Here is a 16,327-nt window from a genome sequence, read left to right as displayed (position 1 = left end):
ATAAAGATGGAAACCACAGGGTGCCATTTTATAGAAGTCCTGTGGTGGAGGTAATTTAAAGTGCGTGCCTGGACAGGAGCTAGAAACACTTGTATGGGCCTCTGATGCAGTAATCTCACTGCCCCAGAGAAACAGTGGGATACCTCTCCTGAGGAAATACAGCTGAGTCCTTATTCCAGCTTTCTTTCAAAATGGAAACCCAGCCACAAGTAAGACAGGGGCACCCCCTGGAATACCTGTCACAGTAAATGTTATCAGTAGGACTGTAGAACGCTGTGAAACCTCTGATAAATGAAAATCGAGTATTCAAAATTCTAACTACTGAATGGTGATGTGGACTAGAAATACACAAGAAAAACTTATTTTGATGATATAGCTATGAGACTTTGGAGAACTTTTTATTTAAAATTTTTTCCTGGATCCAGATGATGATTCAGAAGCTAATAAAAAAAATGGTGCCTGGTACCACAACAGTGACAGAAACAAAAAAAAAAAAATTTTTTTCCTGGAGCCAAGCCAGTCCCCACCCCAAGACCCTGTTACACTGGTGAATGAATGAATGAATACATAAATAAATGAATAATAAAAATTTTTCCCATATTGCTGATTATAAAAAGCTTTTAATTGGAAAAATATAGTTCAGCATTTCTAATGAAAAATGGAATGTGTCATAAATTACATTTAAGGCTCATAATATTAATTATATTCACTAATTTAAAAAAAAGAAAATAAGCCGGTCACAGTAGCACACACCTGTAGTCTCAGCTACTCAGGAGACTAAAGCAGAAAGATCACTTGAACCCAGGAGTTTGAGGCCAGCCTGGGCAACACAGGCCCCATCTAAAAAAAACAAAATCAAAATAAATAAAGGATAGCTTTTCGTAGTGGCAGTATTGTAGGCAGTGAGGTTTATCTGAGGTGCAATTATTGAAAGAAAGTTTTAAAAGTATAAAAAGAAAGAAAAGTAAAGGATATTAAACCCAGTGTTGGTAGGTTGTACAGAAAAATCATGACCTTTTACATTGCTCAAAATACGCATTGCTAACTACGGTATTTCAGAGAGCCACAGTGATAATGAGAACCACAAACTGTAGCCTGAGGATCCTACCTGGGGATCGCAGCACATAAATATAATTCAGAAGCACAAAACAGATTGTCCAGAGCCATTTCCAGCCAAGCTGTTTGTGGAGGTGGCCAGAAGCAGGCTGGACAACCAAGCCCATGGGAAGTCTCTGGGCAGCACTGGGGCATTCATCTCTTGCACAGAGGGACCGTGACCACTTGGTGGCCATTGTGGGACTTGGAAAGATAGCCCAACAAGTGGTAGTCACATGGGTGTGACAACTGAGCACAAACGTCTCAGGAGGACTTCTCAGGGCAAAGACCTCTCATAGGTGTACAGGGGGTGTGAGGGGCTATCTTTCTGTTCTGTTTCCTTTATACCTTAAAGACAGTGAAATGTGCATCTCACAATTGGCTTTTGGGGGGTTTGCCTTAGACTATAAAGCAGATGCAGCAGCGGATGCTGGAACTCAAAAAGACTCTGCAGAAGGAACTGGTGAGTGCCACGTGGTGTGCCAGCCCAGGCTCTCAGCCTGTCCCCTCTCCTCCCTGTGCCATCCCTCACTCTCTGTCCTTATGGGGTCCCTTGATGCCTAATGCTCCCCCACCCTTGATTGCAAGGGGTCCCTGGGAAGTCAGATGTTGGCTAGAGGGACAGTGGCCCTGCCAGCTTGAACACACCTCTGAGAAGTGGCTTTGTGACCATGGCCATGTGCCTGCCTTCTCTGAGCCTGGGTCCTCAGCTGAAAGAGGGGGTTGCTCTGCAGAGTCAGTGCAGTGACATTTGTACAGAACATGTGTGGCAGAGTGCTTGGCCCAGTGTGGGATGAGAGCAGCACCTCTGCTCCAGGCCATGGGACGTGTGTCCTTGACATGGATAAAGACACATCCGAATTTCCCCAAGTGACCCCACTCCCTCCTCTCAGCAGTCAACCCCACCTGGAGGGGCCGAGTTTCCTCAGACTCTTGGCATTTCCTTCCCATGTGGGGTCCTTTTTGCCTCACGATGGTAATCACAGCATGGGCCAGGTGAATCTCATGTGGTTTTTAGACGTTTCTGGAAGGGGTCAATCATCTTTCCCATTGGTTTTTCAGAAAATCAGACCCGATAATGAGCTTTTTGAAGTCCGGGACAAACCTGGACCTGAGATGCCAAACATGGCCCCTTCCGTCACGAATAACGCTGACCTGACTGATGCCCGAGAGATCAACTTCGAGTACCTTAAGCACGTGGTTCTAAAATTCATGTCCTGTCGTGAATCTGAGGTAAAGGGCTTACAGGCGCCTTTTGGGTATTGAGCTCCGCCCTGCAATCTGTCCCGAAGGGCCCCCACTTCTTTCTTCCTTACCCACATTCCCATTTGACCACCCATGTGGACACATGATCGCCGCCCTCTATCAGGCTGCTGATTGATTAGGGTGTGGGGGGGCGCCATGGAGGGAACTGGCTCCTGGTGGGAGACTGGGCTCCACTGCTAAATCCCAACTTGGATGCTGAGGCCAGAGGCCTGGAAACTGAACTTATCCAGCATCCCTGCATGCTTAGGAAGTTCTCTCAGTTCCTGCCAGTCCCTGAGGTAAAAGATGGAGGAAAAAAAAACTTGCTGTTGCTGTCAAACCTCTGGACAGCCAGAACCTTACCTACTACCTGGTCCTTGCTAACCAAGGAAAACAGGAAATGCCCCAGCTCCCTGGCCCCACTCCCGCTCACCCCCACCAAGGCCCATGGCAGCAAAACTTAACTTTGTTTCAGGCTTTTCATCTTATAAAAGCTGTGTCAGTGTTGCTGAACTTTTCCCAAGAGGAAGAGAACATGCTCAAAGAAACCCTGGAATATAAGGTAGGGTTCTCCGGTTGCTGCTCTGGCTTCCAAACAAACAGAACAGCCCAGGGCATGCAGACGGCCCCTGCTGCACATTGGCGCAGCTGCTTTGGGTGGGTGTGGTCCACGCAGTATTTAGTGAGGATGTCCTCTGTGCCCAAGTGTCCATGCTGTACTTGACCAATAGGCCTTGTCATTTTCAAAGCATTTTCATTGATACCATTTTATCCATAGCCCTGGGTCTGGCCTAGCACCCAGACTTAAAAAAAAAAAATTCCTAAAGTATCTGCATAAATGCTAGAATAGGAAAATTACTTACAATTTCACTACCTGGTTCTTATCAACTCGTTTGTTTTTGTTTTTTTTTTTTTTCCCTCTCATTTCCCTCCACTGCTTGGTATGGGCCTGTAGAGTGGCTGCTGGAACCATCTTCAGTGCTCTGTCCAGAGCCAGAGGCAGGGTGGTGTGTGGGAGGCAGGAGGGGTTGGTTCAGGTTCCCAGGAGCTTTTTCTGTTTCAAATGCAGATGTCGTGGTTTGGGTCCAAACCAGCTCCCAAGGGCAGCATCCGGCCATCTATCTCAAACCCTCGGATACCATGGTCCTAGAGGGAACTACCCAAGGATGGAGCTCCATGGGTTGACACTTTTTCTGTGAAAAGAACACTGACACACCAGTCTGGGTGGGTTTTTAATCACTGTAACTGCAGTATTTTGTACAAGCGTCTAAACATTGTTTACAAGACTTAAGGCCCACTTCCCTGAAGGCTGACATGAACCTCAGGGGGTAGCTGATCCTGTGTCATTCTGGTCACCAAACAGGAGAGTCCTGGCACTACCCAGATTTCCACAGTGCTGCTAACATCCCAGCTTTGGCCAGCACCCCATCTGCACCTGAATCTTCTTTTAATGTTAGCACTTAAGCTGAAGCGACCAGCATCTGTGAAGCAGCAACTGGGTCATCATGTAGTGATGACGCTGGAGGTAGAGATGCCCTTTGAAATGGTGCCCAGCAGGCCACCCCACCAGCTTCTGCCAGGAGCAGCCAACTCAGTGGGGGTGGCTTTAAAAATTCAGATGAGTTAGAAGAGGCTTTTTATCCCTTCCTCTCAAGAAAATATTATTTCACCCTTTTTCTTAAACCACCTCAAACTTTAGATGTGTACATCTCTAAGGGCCAGTGTGGATTAATTGAAGAATATGCAACTTTCTGACAGTATCTCCACTTTACTTAAGAAAACTAGCAAATATATAAAAAGATCCTAAGTATAGTACCAAATACACTCAATTGCCTTTTTAATGAATGTACTTGTCTTGGATAGGTTGCTAGTAAACCATTTTAAAACTATTTTTTATAGCTAAAGTTCTTCACTATTATAAACATGTCTTCTGTATTATAAAATCCATTAACTGGTGTTCTTAAAGGAAAATCAGAGCATCAAGAGGAAATTATTTCTAAAATTGGAATTCCTGTCCCTTTGTAATTTCACTAGCCTTCTGTGGCATCTCTCTGAAGCAGTGGTGGCATTTCATGGCTTTGCTCTGGATTCTGTGTTGTACTACCACTGAACAAGTGCTAACCACATTTTTCCTACTTAAGGACAATCTGCTGTATTCATCGGAAGCAGCAGCTGTCCCTTCCCCCAGCCTTGACCAAAACATGGGAGGCAGTCCGCCTGGTGCGTGGAGCCACTCTCTCCCCCTCACCCTAACCCCAGATATTTAAGATGACACTACATTCATGGATTATGTCCAGACAGCCCCCAGCTGGCTGTAGTACTTGATGGCATGCACACGACTCTGGAAGCAACTGATAAAAACTTATATTCATTATTACTGAGGAAAAGGGAAGATGCTCCTTCTGGATAAGCCACAATAACAAATCTAAAGGGAAACTGTATTTATAGTTAGATGAAGGATTCACTGGTTAAATAAAAAACTGAATTAATAAGTGGAGCTCTTAAATTTATAAATTATCCAGTGATGTTTTCTCAATTATGGTTAGGGTCAAAAAAAATATCAAATATATCTCACAGAAAAATATTTGCAGAGTTACCCTATTGAATTCCCATGAAGTATCAAGTCAGGACAGCATCACCTTAGTCCCAACTCAGGCTCTCTGCCACCTGAACGAACCATTCTGCAGTGACCTACCTACCTCCTCACGTGGCTCTTCATTGCAGATGTCTGTCCCTTGTATAGAATGCTGTTTTCCATTTACCCAGTGGGAACATGAAACAGGAGTCCTTTCTGTTCTGCAATTTTGATGAGTAAGGAGGTAGCTTTTTTCAAAGTAGGATTTCCTCCTTTTCAACTGTTCCAGGAAAGAATCCCTAAGATTGGGTAGCTCAAGGCTTGCCAGAGGCAGCTGCATTTCCATGGAGCTGGGTCTGACTCGTCCATGGCTTCTCCAGCCCTTGAGCTGGTCTCAAGCTCCTGCCCACAACTGCCCTGGCAGTTTCAGGTGTAGCTGTGGGGCTGTTACTAAGTCCATACTTGCTTAGGGAGGATTCCTCCTGCATGTTGAATTTCCTTCAGCTTTAAGAGGAAGAGTGGAGTAAATATTCTAAGTGATTTAATGCACTTTTACTTGTATAAAACTTTCTGTGATACAGTATATATAGCCCTTTATATAAGCAATTGGGTCTTTACCTTTCCTTCAATGTTGTAAATAGGGATTATATTATCTAAAACTGCTGTAGAAAATTCATTTGTGGTGCAATACACTTTTTAATTAAAGCTCTTCAATCCAGATGCAATATAGTGGGTTTTACTTGATATAGTTTGATATGTTAGTATTTCTTTGACTTGTTAAATCTAGTATCTAGTACATTATGTCTTATATTTAATACTTCAAGGGCTAGAGAACATTTGTCTTTCAAAAAGAACCTCTCCAGAATGGGTTTGGGTGAATAAATATATATATTGGGAGCAGAGGGGATAGAGTCGCGCTCTATTACCTGGGCTGGATTGCAGTGGCATAATCATAGCTCATTCTAACCTCGAACTCCTGGGCTCAGGTGATCCTCCTGCCTCAGCCTCCTAAGTAGCTGGGACTACAGGCATGTGCCACCATGCCCAGCAGAGATGGGGTTTCAGTGTATGTAATTTAATGAAAACAATAGCCTAGTCCTACCTCCCAAGAATCACAGTGGTTCTGTAGAGGGATCGGGGATGGAGGATTGTGTCACTTTGGTCAATGTCTATATCTAAGGCCCATATGACCTGGAAGAGCTTCAGGAATATGAATGGGGTCCTTTTTTTTTTTTTTTGAGAGTCTCACTCTGTTGCCTGGGCTAGAGTGTCGTGGCATCAGCCTAGCTCATAGCAACCTCAAACTCCTGGGCTCAAGCGATCCTTCTGCCTCAGCCTCCCGAGTAGCTGGGACTACATCCTGAGCCACCATGCCCAGCTAATTTTTTTCTATATATTTTTAGTTGGCCAATTAATTTCTTTCTATTTTTAGTAGACGGGATCTTACTCTTGCTCAGGCTGGTTTCAAACTCCTGACCTTGAGCGATCCTCCCAGGATTACAGGTGTGAGCCACCACACCCGGCTTATGAATGGGGTCCTTACCTTTAACAGAATGCAAGCTGCAGTTACATGCACTGAAAAGGAAAGAAAAGCATTTTTGCCCTTCAAAGTAGCTCACTGTTACTGGTAATAGGGAACCATATTTTGCTTTTATACATCTTTTGGCTGATTACTCCATTTCTAGCTTTTACTTCTTTAAAGAAAACCTGTCAATGCAGCAGAGTACTCCTGCAACACAGCCCACCTCACATCAGGAGATGGTGACCAGGCCCACCTGAGGTCCACCCTCAAAAGAGCCATGTGCAGTCACACAAACTGAAGACTTTTAAAGCCTTAATCAATTATTAAAATGTTTGCCACTTTATTAAATAAGCTCCAAAATTACATACAAATCAAGGGAGTAAGAAACAATAAATAGTTATTCAGCAAAACGCCTCTCAGTAGCAGCCAGCAGCACTGTGGCCAGGGCTCCCGTCTGCTGCGGCAGAGGCCTACAGATTGCCATGCTCGCTCCCCAGGGATGGCTAAACAGGGACGCACATCTACCTCCTCCACACCAAGTCTCTGGAACAGTCGGACTCTCATTCATTACCACCCCGTTCGTCACCATTTCTTACATACATGAAACACACCGCAATGTATATACTAATAAGCCAAGAGCTTTATTGATGCAGCAGGCACTTTACAATGAGCCCAAGAGTGTCCGCCTTCTCTGGGAAGACGGGGTGTCTGTACAAACTCTCGGGTTTTTCTTCCACTTCAAAAAAGAAAAAAACAAGCTCTCCCTTTTACCACAGCCCTTGGATCTGCACCTGCCCAAATCATCCCTCCCCCAGTGCACACAGGTACACCTGACCGACTCTGGCCAGCCATTCTGGTAAACAGTCAAAATGTCAGTTCTGCATTACTTGTAGACAAAGGCATAGACTATCAGAGCCTGCAAAGGATTTAGAAAACAGTAAGACAATTTCTCCCTCCACCTTGAAAATAAAATACATTTCAGCGGATACATGTCCTGAAATAGTTTAGTTGGGAGTTCCTAGGAAGACGGTCCATTGTCAGTCCCTTCTTCACCAGCCTGGGCATCCAAAGTTCTTCTCAAGGTAACATGAGTCTTTTTTTTTTTTTTTAAACAGTCTTTCTTGCTGTAAGAACTCTTATAATGGAGCCTAGTCCTCCTACTGCTAAGGCCTGTGGGGGCAGGAAAAGGAAACGTGTCAAATGAGACCTGGCTGGCCAAGGGGGAGCCTGGCTTGCCAGGGAGATGGGACTGGGCACCCCTTGACCTAGATCCCATCATGACCCTCTCAAGGAAGATGCCTGCAACAGACCATGTTCTAGGGAAGGAGAACTCCAGCTCTTGGGCAGCAGAACTGGCTTAAGAACACTGTCATCAAGCACACATGGCAGCCCTTCAAGTTCCCTTTTGACAGGCTCCTTTTTTTGTTTCCAGCCTACCCTAGGCAGCGGTGTGCCCAAGCCCACTGAGAGCTGCCTGCTGACACAGCTGGCACCAGGCACCAAGTCTCCTTAAAGGGACAAAAGGGCCTGGCCTCCACACCATGCAGAGGGCTTACTCAGCTCCCCTGAGCACCAGAGCACCCCTCACCTACTAAGCCCTGGCAGAGGGGAGACAGGAAGCACAGCACACTCACCAGCAAGACCAAAGGCCACAACCACAGAACCACAGCCCAGCAGCTACTGCCTCAAGGGGCCACCCCACCCCACCCCCACCTCCCTGAAGGGAACCCCTCTCACAACTCAACACTGAGCTTCTTGGGAAGGACAGTGTGGAATAGCCTGGTCTCCTTTAATGGTGGGCGTGTGCTCACTATAGCACTGGGGTATGTGTGGGAGGGGGCCACAGTGGCACACAGGCTTGACAACAGGGCTTGCTCTTATACCATGAAGGGCAGACACAGCTTTTTCTATGTCACATGGATGAAGGCCACATTAAGTGACTCAAGGTTTCTGCCCACTGCCTCTTGACAGGGCAAGGCTGAGGCCAGGGCAGGAAGCCCTCACAGCTGGCTGGAGGGCTCAGCCTGCATTTCTAAGACCCCTCCAACTCCCTCTCCCCAGGAGCTGCCTCCACCAATGCAAAGAAAGTATCATGAAGCCCCCAGTCAACCAGCAACCTCCAACCTCCCTCCTACCTGGGACTCCCCATCTACCTTACCATGCATGCGTCTATCTTATCATGCCACATCACCTGCCCCCATGTCCTGTACACGAAGGGCACCCTGTCCTACCCACTATAAATCAGCAGTTCAAAAGCAAAAGGAACTTGCAATTACTAGAGACCTACCAGGTGCTTCCTTTGAAGAGGTAAGCGCTCAGATGTCCAAGGTTTAGGCTTGTCCCCTTATCTCATATGCCCATCAGACCATCCTATATTTGTTTTGGAAAATCTGGCATTGTTTTTTTTTTTTTTTTTTACAGACAGGGTCTTGCTCTGTTGTTCAGGCTGGAGCACAGCAGCATCATGAAGGCTCACTGTGTCCTCCTACTACTGGGCTCAGGCAATCCTCTTACCTCAGCCTCCCTAGTAGCTGGGATTACAGGTGCATGCCACTACACCCAGTTAATTTTTTTTTTTTAATTTTTTGTAGAGATGGAGTCTTGCCATTGCCCAGGCTGGTTTAGAGCTCCTGGCCTCAAGCAATCCTCCCACCTGGCCTCCCCCTCCCAAAGTGCTAGGATTACACATGTCAGCCAATGTGCCCGGCCTGGCCTGCTGATTTGAACCCTGGGATAAGTCATTGGGCTGCCTGCAGGGGAAATGTGTTCACATACCTTTTCATGCCACTGGAGTAACACTGCGCTGCTATTTTCTGTGGGCTTCTCAAACCCTTTATAAATGTACTTCATTAACAAGTCAACGCCATTTCTGTCCAGTGACTGCACAGCCTGCTCAATTTCACTACTCTTGAAGTTTGTGAGCACTTTCAGCACCACACCCTGGGCTCGCTCCTACAGAGGAAAGAGAAAGGGAGTTAGGCCACAGTGGGCACCAGAACACCAAAGCGAGTGATCAGAACTCATCAGGAACACTGCCCAATATCTAATTCGTCTAGAATGGGCAAAATAAGTGGGCTAAAACTATACTTTAAATTTCAAAGTATCCCTTAATTATGCCAATAAGTTATTCCACTTATTTTAGGGGGAATAATTTACTGTGGACAAGCATCACTATTTAGGATGACACCAACAAGGCCTTAGAGTCCACAGGATCACAGTAGTGAAGGTCTGTTTAAAAAAAATAAAATAAAAACAGGTTTGCGTGGCTGCAGCTTCTCTGTGTTCATACCTTGGAATAGAAGCCATTCCCCTCCACATCTGTAAAGGTGTAGCCTTCAGTTACATCAAGATGCTGTCACAAGATGCCACATAGCTTCCTAGCTGCAGGGAGACCCCTTTCCTTGGACCAAATTTTAGACAGCCTAACTGATCCAGTAAGGGGTATGTTTTCATTTGGTTTTTAAAAGGCAGGAAATCTTAAAGGCACTTAAAATCCTTATGCAGATAAAGCCTATTCAATAGCCTGTAAAAGCATAACCACTGATAGGTCTCTTATGGCAAGCTAATTTATCTGTTTTGCTAATCAGCAAGGGCTGGGCTGACTTCTCACCCCAGGAGGCCCCAGGGAGAAGTGAATGTTTCTTTGGGGAGCTTTTACTATAAACACAGAAAGCTTTGATGTCAGAGAAGCTTTAACATCTGGGGAGTGCCAGGAGACTTCCAATGGAAGCACTGCCCAGTGCCAACTCACTCCCACTGATGCAGAGACGGAAACACTAACGCTCCAGCTGGACAAACAGCCACAGCCCCCATCCCAACACCACCCAGCAGACCTGCAGCACGACCCTGTTTACCTTCACAGCTTGATTCTTGGTGTTGACGGGAGAGTTCCGCAAGGCTGCATGAAATGCCCGAAGCATGTCCCCTGTGCACACCACGAGTTAAGGAAGGCTAGGCGAAAGCATGGCCACCTTCTCATCAATGGATTATCTTTAAAAACAGCTCAGGAGAGCAGACTCAAATCGGATCTTACCCATACCACCCACCTTTCACCTCCAGCTTCTAGGGGGCATTGCCTGTTTATTGTCTGTAGCTTTCCTGAGCCACAGGAAGGGTGGAGGGCACCTCTACCAACACTACCAACCCCTCCTGCTTCCCCCTACACCTTGCCCCTCAAAGCAGCTGCACTGGAGGGGTAACTTGCAGTGAAATTTGATTGAGCTCACTTGCACCTGCTTGGTGCTAGGCACTGTCTCTGCCCTACTAGATCCTCACAGCAACATGCATGGGAACTGGAGGTCATTCTCATCTTCTCACTCTAAAAAAGGAAAAAATGAAGGTACAAACAGAGGTTTCCTAACTCTTCATCCAATACTTTCTATCAGTTCAACTATTAAAGAAATTAAGATGTGCTAAAACTATATTCCAAGACCCACCCAGGTCAATGAGGTCCCAACTGCTTCCAGAAGGGGGATTTATTAGTCTAAAAGAACCTTTTGCCAACAAAATGAGTCAATCTCAGCCCATCTGATAGTGTGTAACTATGTAACAAACCATAGTTACAATCCTGACACCACATTCTTTGCTGAGTTCTGAATACCCAGCACAATCTGGGTTAGGTCCCCAAAGGTGACACCTATTTTCAACTGAATTACATCAGCCAACTTTCATTTCCTCATGTGAAACATTGGCTTCAGCCAAAAAGCTTCAAAAATAGAACAAGGAAGCCTTCTGCCCAATCAGGTCTCTACTCTTGTTCATGCAGTGATACCCACATGTGAACAGACGGGACCTCCAGAGCAAAGCTGAGTCTCCTGCTTGCCAGTGTGGGCTCCATCTTGAGTGAGCTGGGTCTGCGCCACCAGGCAAGCGGCTCCCTGCCCTGGCTCCCCAGCTCCCTGCTTGGCTCTGATCCACCTCCCTCGTTTGAGAGGCAGCCCACCCCCTTTATCTTCCAGCTTTGGAATTCCTTTTCCTCAGCTAAACAAGGGCCAATCTGATACCAGCCAATGATAACCTCTACCTCCTCTTTTCTAATTTGGTGTCCCTAAAACAATAAGCAAGGTCCCAGAGACTGAACAGGAAATGTAAGCTAGCTTTCTCTTCACTTAAACAAGTGACAAGTAGAAGTGACAGGTAAATCATTCAGAAGATGGACAGGGAAAGGCAAGAATAATATAACTAGTCCATGGGAGTAAAAAGTCACTGCTTTAGAGTTAACTCTCTGTACCACCAGTTTGTCCAGCAATCACTGTGGCCATTGATGGGTAAGTGCTTTCAGCAGCTGGGGAGATCTAGAGAGCAGGGAGTGCGTCCTTACAATCACATATCATTTATGAAGCTGGCCTCCGCACTCTGCTGGCTTTAGGCCCTTTCAAAGAACAGGCTGTGGTGATTGGGGGAACCCCTTGGCCTCCTCTAGATCTTTCTCAATCATGGCACTACTGACATTTTACACCAATAATTCTTAGATGTGGGAACTTTCCTGTGTATTGTAGGAGGCTTACCAGCATCCCTGGCCTTTGCCCACTAGATTCCAGTAGCACTCACAAGTTGTAACAATCACAGTGTCTCCAACATTGCCAAATTTCCTTGGGGTGGGGGGTGCAAAATCACTCAAAATCAATGCCCTAGACATATTCCTGATCCAGAGGACTAGAAGCTGCTTCACTGAGGAAGAAAAGGAACTAATACTTTAAAATTGTCACAAGTTCTCAAGATCCTGTGCCAGGTGCATTCACAAGTCATCTCATTCTAAAAAAACACTTTGCGACAAGAATCATTATTCCAATTTTTTTTTTTTTTTTTTTTTGAGACAGAGTCTCGCTTTGTTGTCCAGGCTAGAGTGAGTGCCGTGGCATCAGCCTAGCTCACAGCAACCTCAAACTCCTGGGCTCGAGCGATCCTTCTGCCTCAGCCTCCCGAGTAGCTGGGACTACAGGCATGCGCCACCATGCCCGGCTAATTTTTTATATATATGTATTAGTTGGCCAATTAATTTCTTTTCTATTTATAGTAGAGACGGGGTCTCGCTCTTGCTCAGGCTGGTTTTGAACTCCTGACCTTGAGCAATCCGCCCGCCTCGGCCTCCCAAGAGCTAGGATTACAGGCGTGAGCCACCGCGCCCGGCCCATTATTCCAATTTTTAAGGTAATGAAATTGAGGCTCAGAGAAGGGAAATTACCTGACCAAAGTCACAAAGCTACGCTATCTGGCTGGCTTTCAAACCCAACCTCTTTCTACAATCCCCTGCTACTGCTCCACCTGCAGACCCAAGCTGCATGTCTGGTACACTTGCTGTGTGATGTTCATGTTGTCCCATGATACTCCCAGGGAACCTAGAGGCCAGAATGGCTGTCTTCCATTTAACAGAGGAGGATGCCAAAGTTGAGAGGGTTATGTGACCTACGAAAGGTCACAAAGCTTTAGCATGATAGAGCTGGGTGTGTGTGGATGCACAGCCCATGTTCCTTCTACTTCATCTGTGTGATCTCACACCGTGACATACTTCCCTGTGTGGCCCTAGGACATGCTCCCTCACTACCTCCCCTCCCCCACCCCAGTCTTATCAATCCCTCCCCCTGCTCCCCTCTCCTCAGACTCCTAGACGTTCTATAGTTGAAGTTCAGTGATCTAATATAAGTCCATTTCTTTTCTTGTTTTTGCAAGTCCATTTCTTGACACATGATAGGGACTCAATAAATATTAGTTTCTTCCCTACCTGGGCCCCACATTTGCCAGGATTTCAGTTCTCATCTGCTAATCTCAATCCCAAAAGGCACAGTCTCCATGGTAACAAAATTTCTGACACAGGCCAGGAGCAACGGCCCATGCCTGTAATCCTATCAGCTGAGGTGGGAGGATCGCTTGAGCTCAGGAGTTCAAAACCAGCCTAAGCAAGAGCAAGACCCCATCTCTACTAAAAACAGAAAAAGGTGGCTGGGCATGGTGGCTCACACCTGTAATCCTACCACTCTGGAAGGCCAAGGTGGAAAGGTTGCTTGAGGTTGGGAGTTGGAGACCAGCCTGAGCAAAAGCGAGACCCTGGCTCTTCTAAAAACAGAAAAAGTTGGCTGGGCGTGGTGGTGGTATGCCTGTAGTCCCAGCTACTTGGGAGGCTGTGGCAGGAGGATGGCTTGAACTCAAGAGTTTGAGGTTGCTGTGTGCTATGGTGACACCACTGCACCCAACCCAGGATGACAGCGCAAGACTCTCTCCAAAAAAAAAAAAAAAAAAAGTTTCTGACACCTGCCATTAGTAGAGAAACTACCAGCCGCTAGATGTGCTAAACCCAGGCTTCTAAGTGACCTCAAGAAAACTATCACTAGGCAGGGGTGTATCAAAATACAACCTTCAACAAGTCCCTGCAGCAACAAGACGAAGGCAGCCACTGACCAGGCTTTGGTCTCCTCATCTGTGGAATGAGGGTCCTGGAGCAAAGGCTTGACCTTGGAGCCCTTTCAGCTCTGACTGCCATGAGCCAGGCCCTGCACCAGACTACAGAACACTACAAAACCAACCTTCCCTTCTGGGGGCCCTTCCCATGACCCCATTTTAACAGAATAAGTGAGGTGATCCTGATGGGGCAGGAAATACAAGTTTGAATCTCCACCTTTGAAAACACATTCCTGTTCAAACAAAGTCTGAAGGTTTTTGTTTTAAAGGCCCATTGGAGGAGCACTGCAGGACTCCTCCCAAAAGCAATGGGCCTGACTTCCCAAGTTGAGTCAACTGATTAAACACTGAGAAACTGAGTTATACAAAGTATGAGCCTCCAACCCTGCCCTGGCAAGCACAGGGGGAGGGGAATACACTTCCTGTAACACCATTTGAATAAAAAATCCTTCCTGTGAGAATAAGTCAGTTTCCTGTGCTCCAACTACTAAGAGACCAAGCAGGCTGTGACAATCACCTCTATTTTTAATTTCCTTTTCTAAGCACTTGTTTTCTGTGGCCACAAGAACAGTCATTTCCAGTTTGGGGGCTCTACTTTTACACTTTGCTTTACGGTGTCTGGTTTTTCTTAGCTCTAAACTACTAGTTTTTTCCACTACTTCCTGCACAAGAAAGCTACTGGGGGGAGCCAAAACTCACTTGTTGAGCGTGGCTGAGACCACCAAGGTCCAAAGGTGTTCAGAGGAAAGTGAGAATACGTGAGAACAGGTGGCATTAAGCTGAAGGGTCAGACTGACCCTAGAGTAGGAGGGACACAACCTCAGACCTCAGGGCTGAACTGAGGCTGCAGCCTTCATTCTGCCCTTGGTCCTTTCTTCCCCGCAGCCATCCACCCATCCATTTTTAAGCTGTGTAGCAATCGGGCCCAAGAAGGCCAGTAGGGCAGACGAAGGACTGTGTCCCTAGGTGCCTAAGAGATGGCTCACTCCGGCCCCTCCCGACGACCCAGCTCGGTGAATGGCCCTATTTCCTACAAGGGAGGGATGGAGTGATGGGCGCCGAAGGAAAGGAAAGTCTGAGAGGATGAGGCAGCAAGGTGAGGGCGGAGGGAGAGGAGAGCCGTGCGGAAGGGTGAGGGGCCTGCGGGGCCTGAGCCACGTCTGGCGTGCTCCTGGGGCCACCGAGGGAGCCCGTCCACCAAGGTCCGGGGGCTGCACTGCTGAGGAGGAAGGCGCCGGGGATGGGAGAACTGTGGAGACCACGGATGAGGGGAACATGGCCCGAGGGGAGCTAGATTGGAAAGGAGCTGGGAGGCTGACCTGAAGGGGCCGGGACTGAGGGCAGTGGGGAGGCCGGGCGTGAGGGGCCCAAGCCGGGGATGAGGAAAGTGGGAAGTCTAGGCCAAAGGGGATCCCGGGCCAAAGGGAGCGAGAAGGCCGGGCCGCCGCTACCGGGAAGGATATTGTCGCAGGAGCCCGTCCACTTCGCTAGGGTCCGGGCCTGGCTCTCCCGCCGCCGCCGCCGCCTCCTCCTGCTCGTCCACGAATTTGTTCTCGTCAAACTCGTCGATGTCCACCCGGCGAAAGCGCGAGGACAGCGTGTTCCGGGCCATGGCGGGAGCTCGGCGCCCACTCAGCCGGCTCCGCTCTGTGCCCGACCTCAGCTCCGCTCCGCTCCGCACCGGCTCCGGCTCGGGGGCGGGAAGCGGCCGCCCGGCACCTCCTCCACCTCCTCCGCGCGCAGGCGCTACCCGCCCACTTCCGGGCCACGCCGGAACCGGAATTCCGTCAGGGCGAGGTGGGCCCAGTGGAAGGGCGCGCCTGAGAGCGGGCAAGGTGGTTTCCGCCGCAGTCCACGCCGTGCTCCGGTCTTTGTGGAGCCTCAGCCTTCCCTCTGGGGAGTGAGCGCCTCGTGCCCGCGCAAGCCCAACGTTGTGTACGCCGTAACCGCGCTGGTTCTCCGGCTTCTTCTCTTCCTCCGAGGATCCCCAGGAGGGGCTGGTGCGGGCACAGGCCCGACTCAAGGGGTGACCACTGTCCAGACTTGGGGAGCACCAGGCCCCCAGGAGAAGGCGCCCGGCTCTGCTTCCCAAGTGGTAGTCAGGCTTCTTGGAGAAGAAACCTTCCAGCTGATGCGTGAGGGATGAGTAGGAGCTCTTATGCCCCGAGAAGTGACGGGGAGATGCTAAGTCTTGGGGCCCTGAAATGCCATCACACTGAGCCAGAGGAGGTTGCCTCTGCCTCGCACATAGAAGTGACGGTATTGTTAAACTAGTGGGAGACGGGGCTGATAAGACGCTGAAGACGTTTTGACTTGACGGTGCGGCGGTCCCGCGTGTGTGGCAGTCACCTTGGTCTGGCGGATGGGGGGCCAGGAGAGGGAGATGGCTTCGTGGCCACTATCCTTGCAGGAAGGGTGAGGTACTGGGGACTGAGAAGTCAGGCCTGGCTGGAGAGACATTTCTTGGTAGGAAACAGAATTCTCAAAATCTGAGA

General features: G+C 48.2%; 2 protein-coding genes across 7 annotated transcripts in view; one reads left to right on the top strand and one right to left on the bottom strand.

Annotated features, from left to right (window-relative positions):
* GOLGA1 (golgin A1) overlaps positions 1-5,633 on the top strand; it is a 64,905-nt gene extending 59,272 nt beyond the window's left edge. For all 6 annotated transcript variants that reach the window (XM_012771879.3, XM_012771882.3, XM_076009032.1 and 3 more), the window contains 4 exons: positions 1,499-1,558; positions 2,158-2,328; positions 2,816-2,902; positions 3,410-5,633. In XM_012771879.3, the coding sequence (XP_012627333.1) occupies positions 1,499-1,558; positions 2,158-2,328; positions 2,816-2,902; positions 3,410-3,490 (399 nt within the window). In that variant the 3' untranslated portion in view covers positions 3,491-5,633. The remainder of the gene's footprint in view (positions 1-1,498; positions 1,559-2,157; positions 2,329-2,815; positions 2,903-3,409) is intronic.
* A 1,422-nt stretch (positions 5,634-7,055) lies between these two features.
* On the bottom strand, positions 7,056-15,573 carry ARPC5L (actin related protein 2/3 complex subunit 5 like). Its single transcript, XM_012771876.3, has 4 exons — positions 15,296-15,573; positions 10,292-10,364; positions 9,213-9,389; positions 7,056-7,607 (listed from the first exon to the last, which is right to left on the bottom strand). Exons 1-4 carry the CDS (start codon positions 15,442-15,444, stop codon positions 7,545-7,547), a joined length of 462 nt encoding a protein of 153 aa, XP_012627330.1. The 5' UTR covers positions 15,445-15,573; the 3' UTR covers positions 7,056-7,544.
* Positions 15,574-16,327: the final 754 nt, after the last annotated feature.

Source organism: Microcebus murinus, chromosome 12, assembly GCF_040939455.1.
Source record: "Microcebus murinus isolate Inina chromosome 12, M.murinus_Inina_mat1.0, whole genome shotgun sequence".
Lineage (NCBI taxonomy): Eukaryota > Metazoa > Chordata > Mammalia > Primates > Cheirogaleidae > Microcebus > Microcebus murinus.
This window is presented reverse-complemented; position numbering and strand designations above follow the sequence as displayed.

Bases quoted from the DNA above. Each gene is read 5' to 3' on its own strand.
- ARPC5L (XM_012771876.3), bottom strand. From the start codon at position 15,444: ATGGCCCGGAACACGCTGTCCTCGCGCTTTCGCCGGGTGGACATCGAC. The intron at 9,390-10,291 runs GTAAACAGGGTC...TTTCCTCTGTAG, and splicing joins CCAAGAATCAAGCTGTGAAG to GAGCGAGCCCAGGGTGTGGT. The intron at 7,608-9,212 runs GTATGTGAACAC...CTGCCCCCACAG, and splicing joins TACTCCAGTGGCATGAAAAG to GCCTTAGCAGTAGGAGGACT.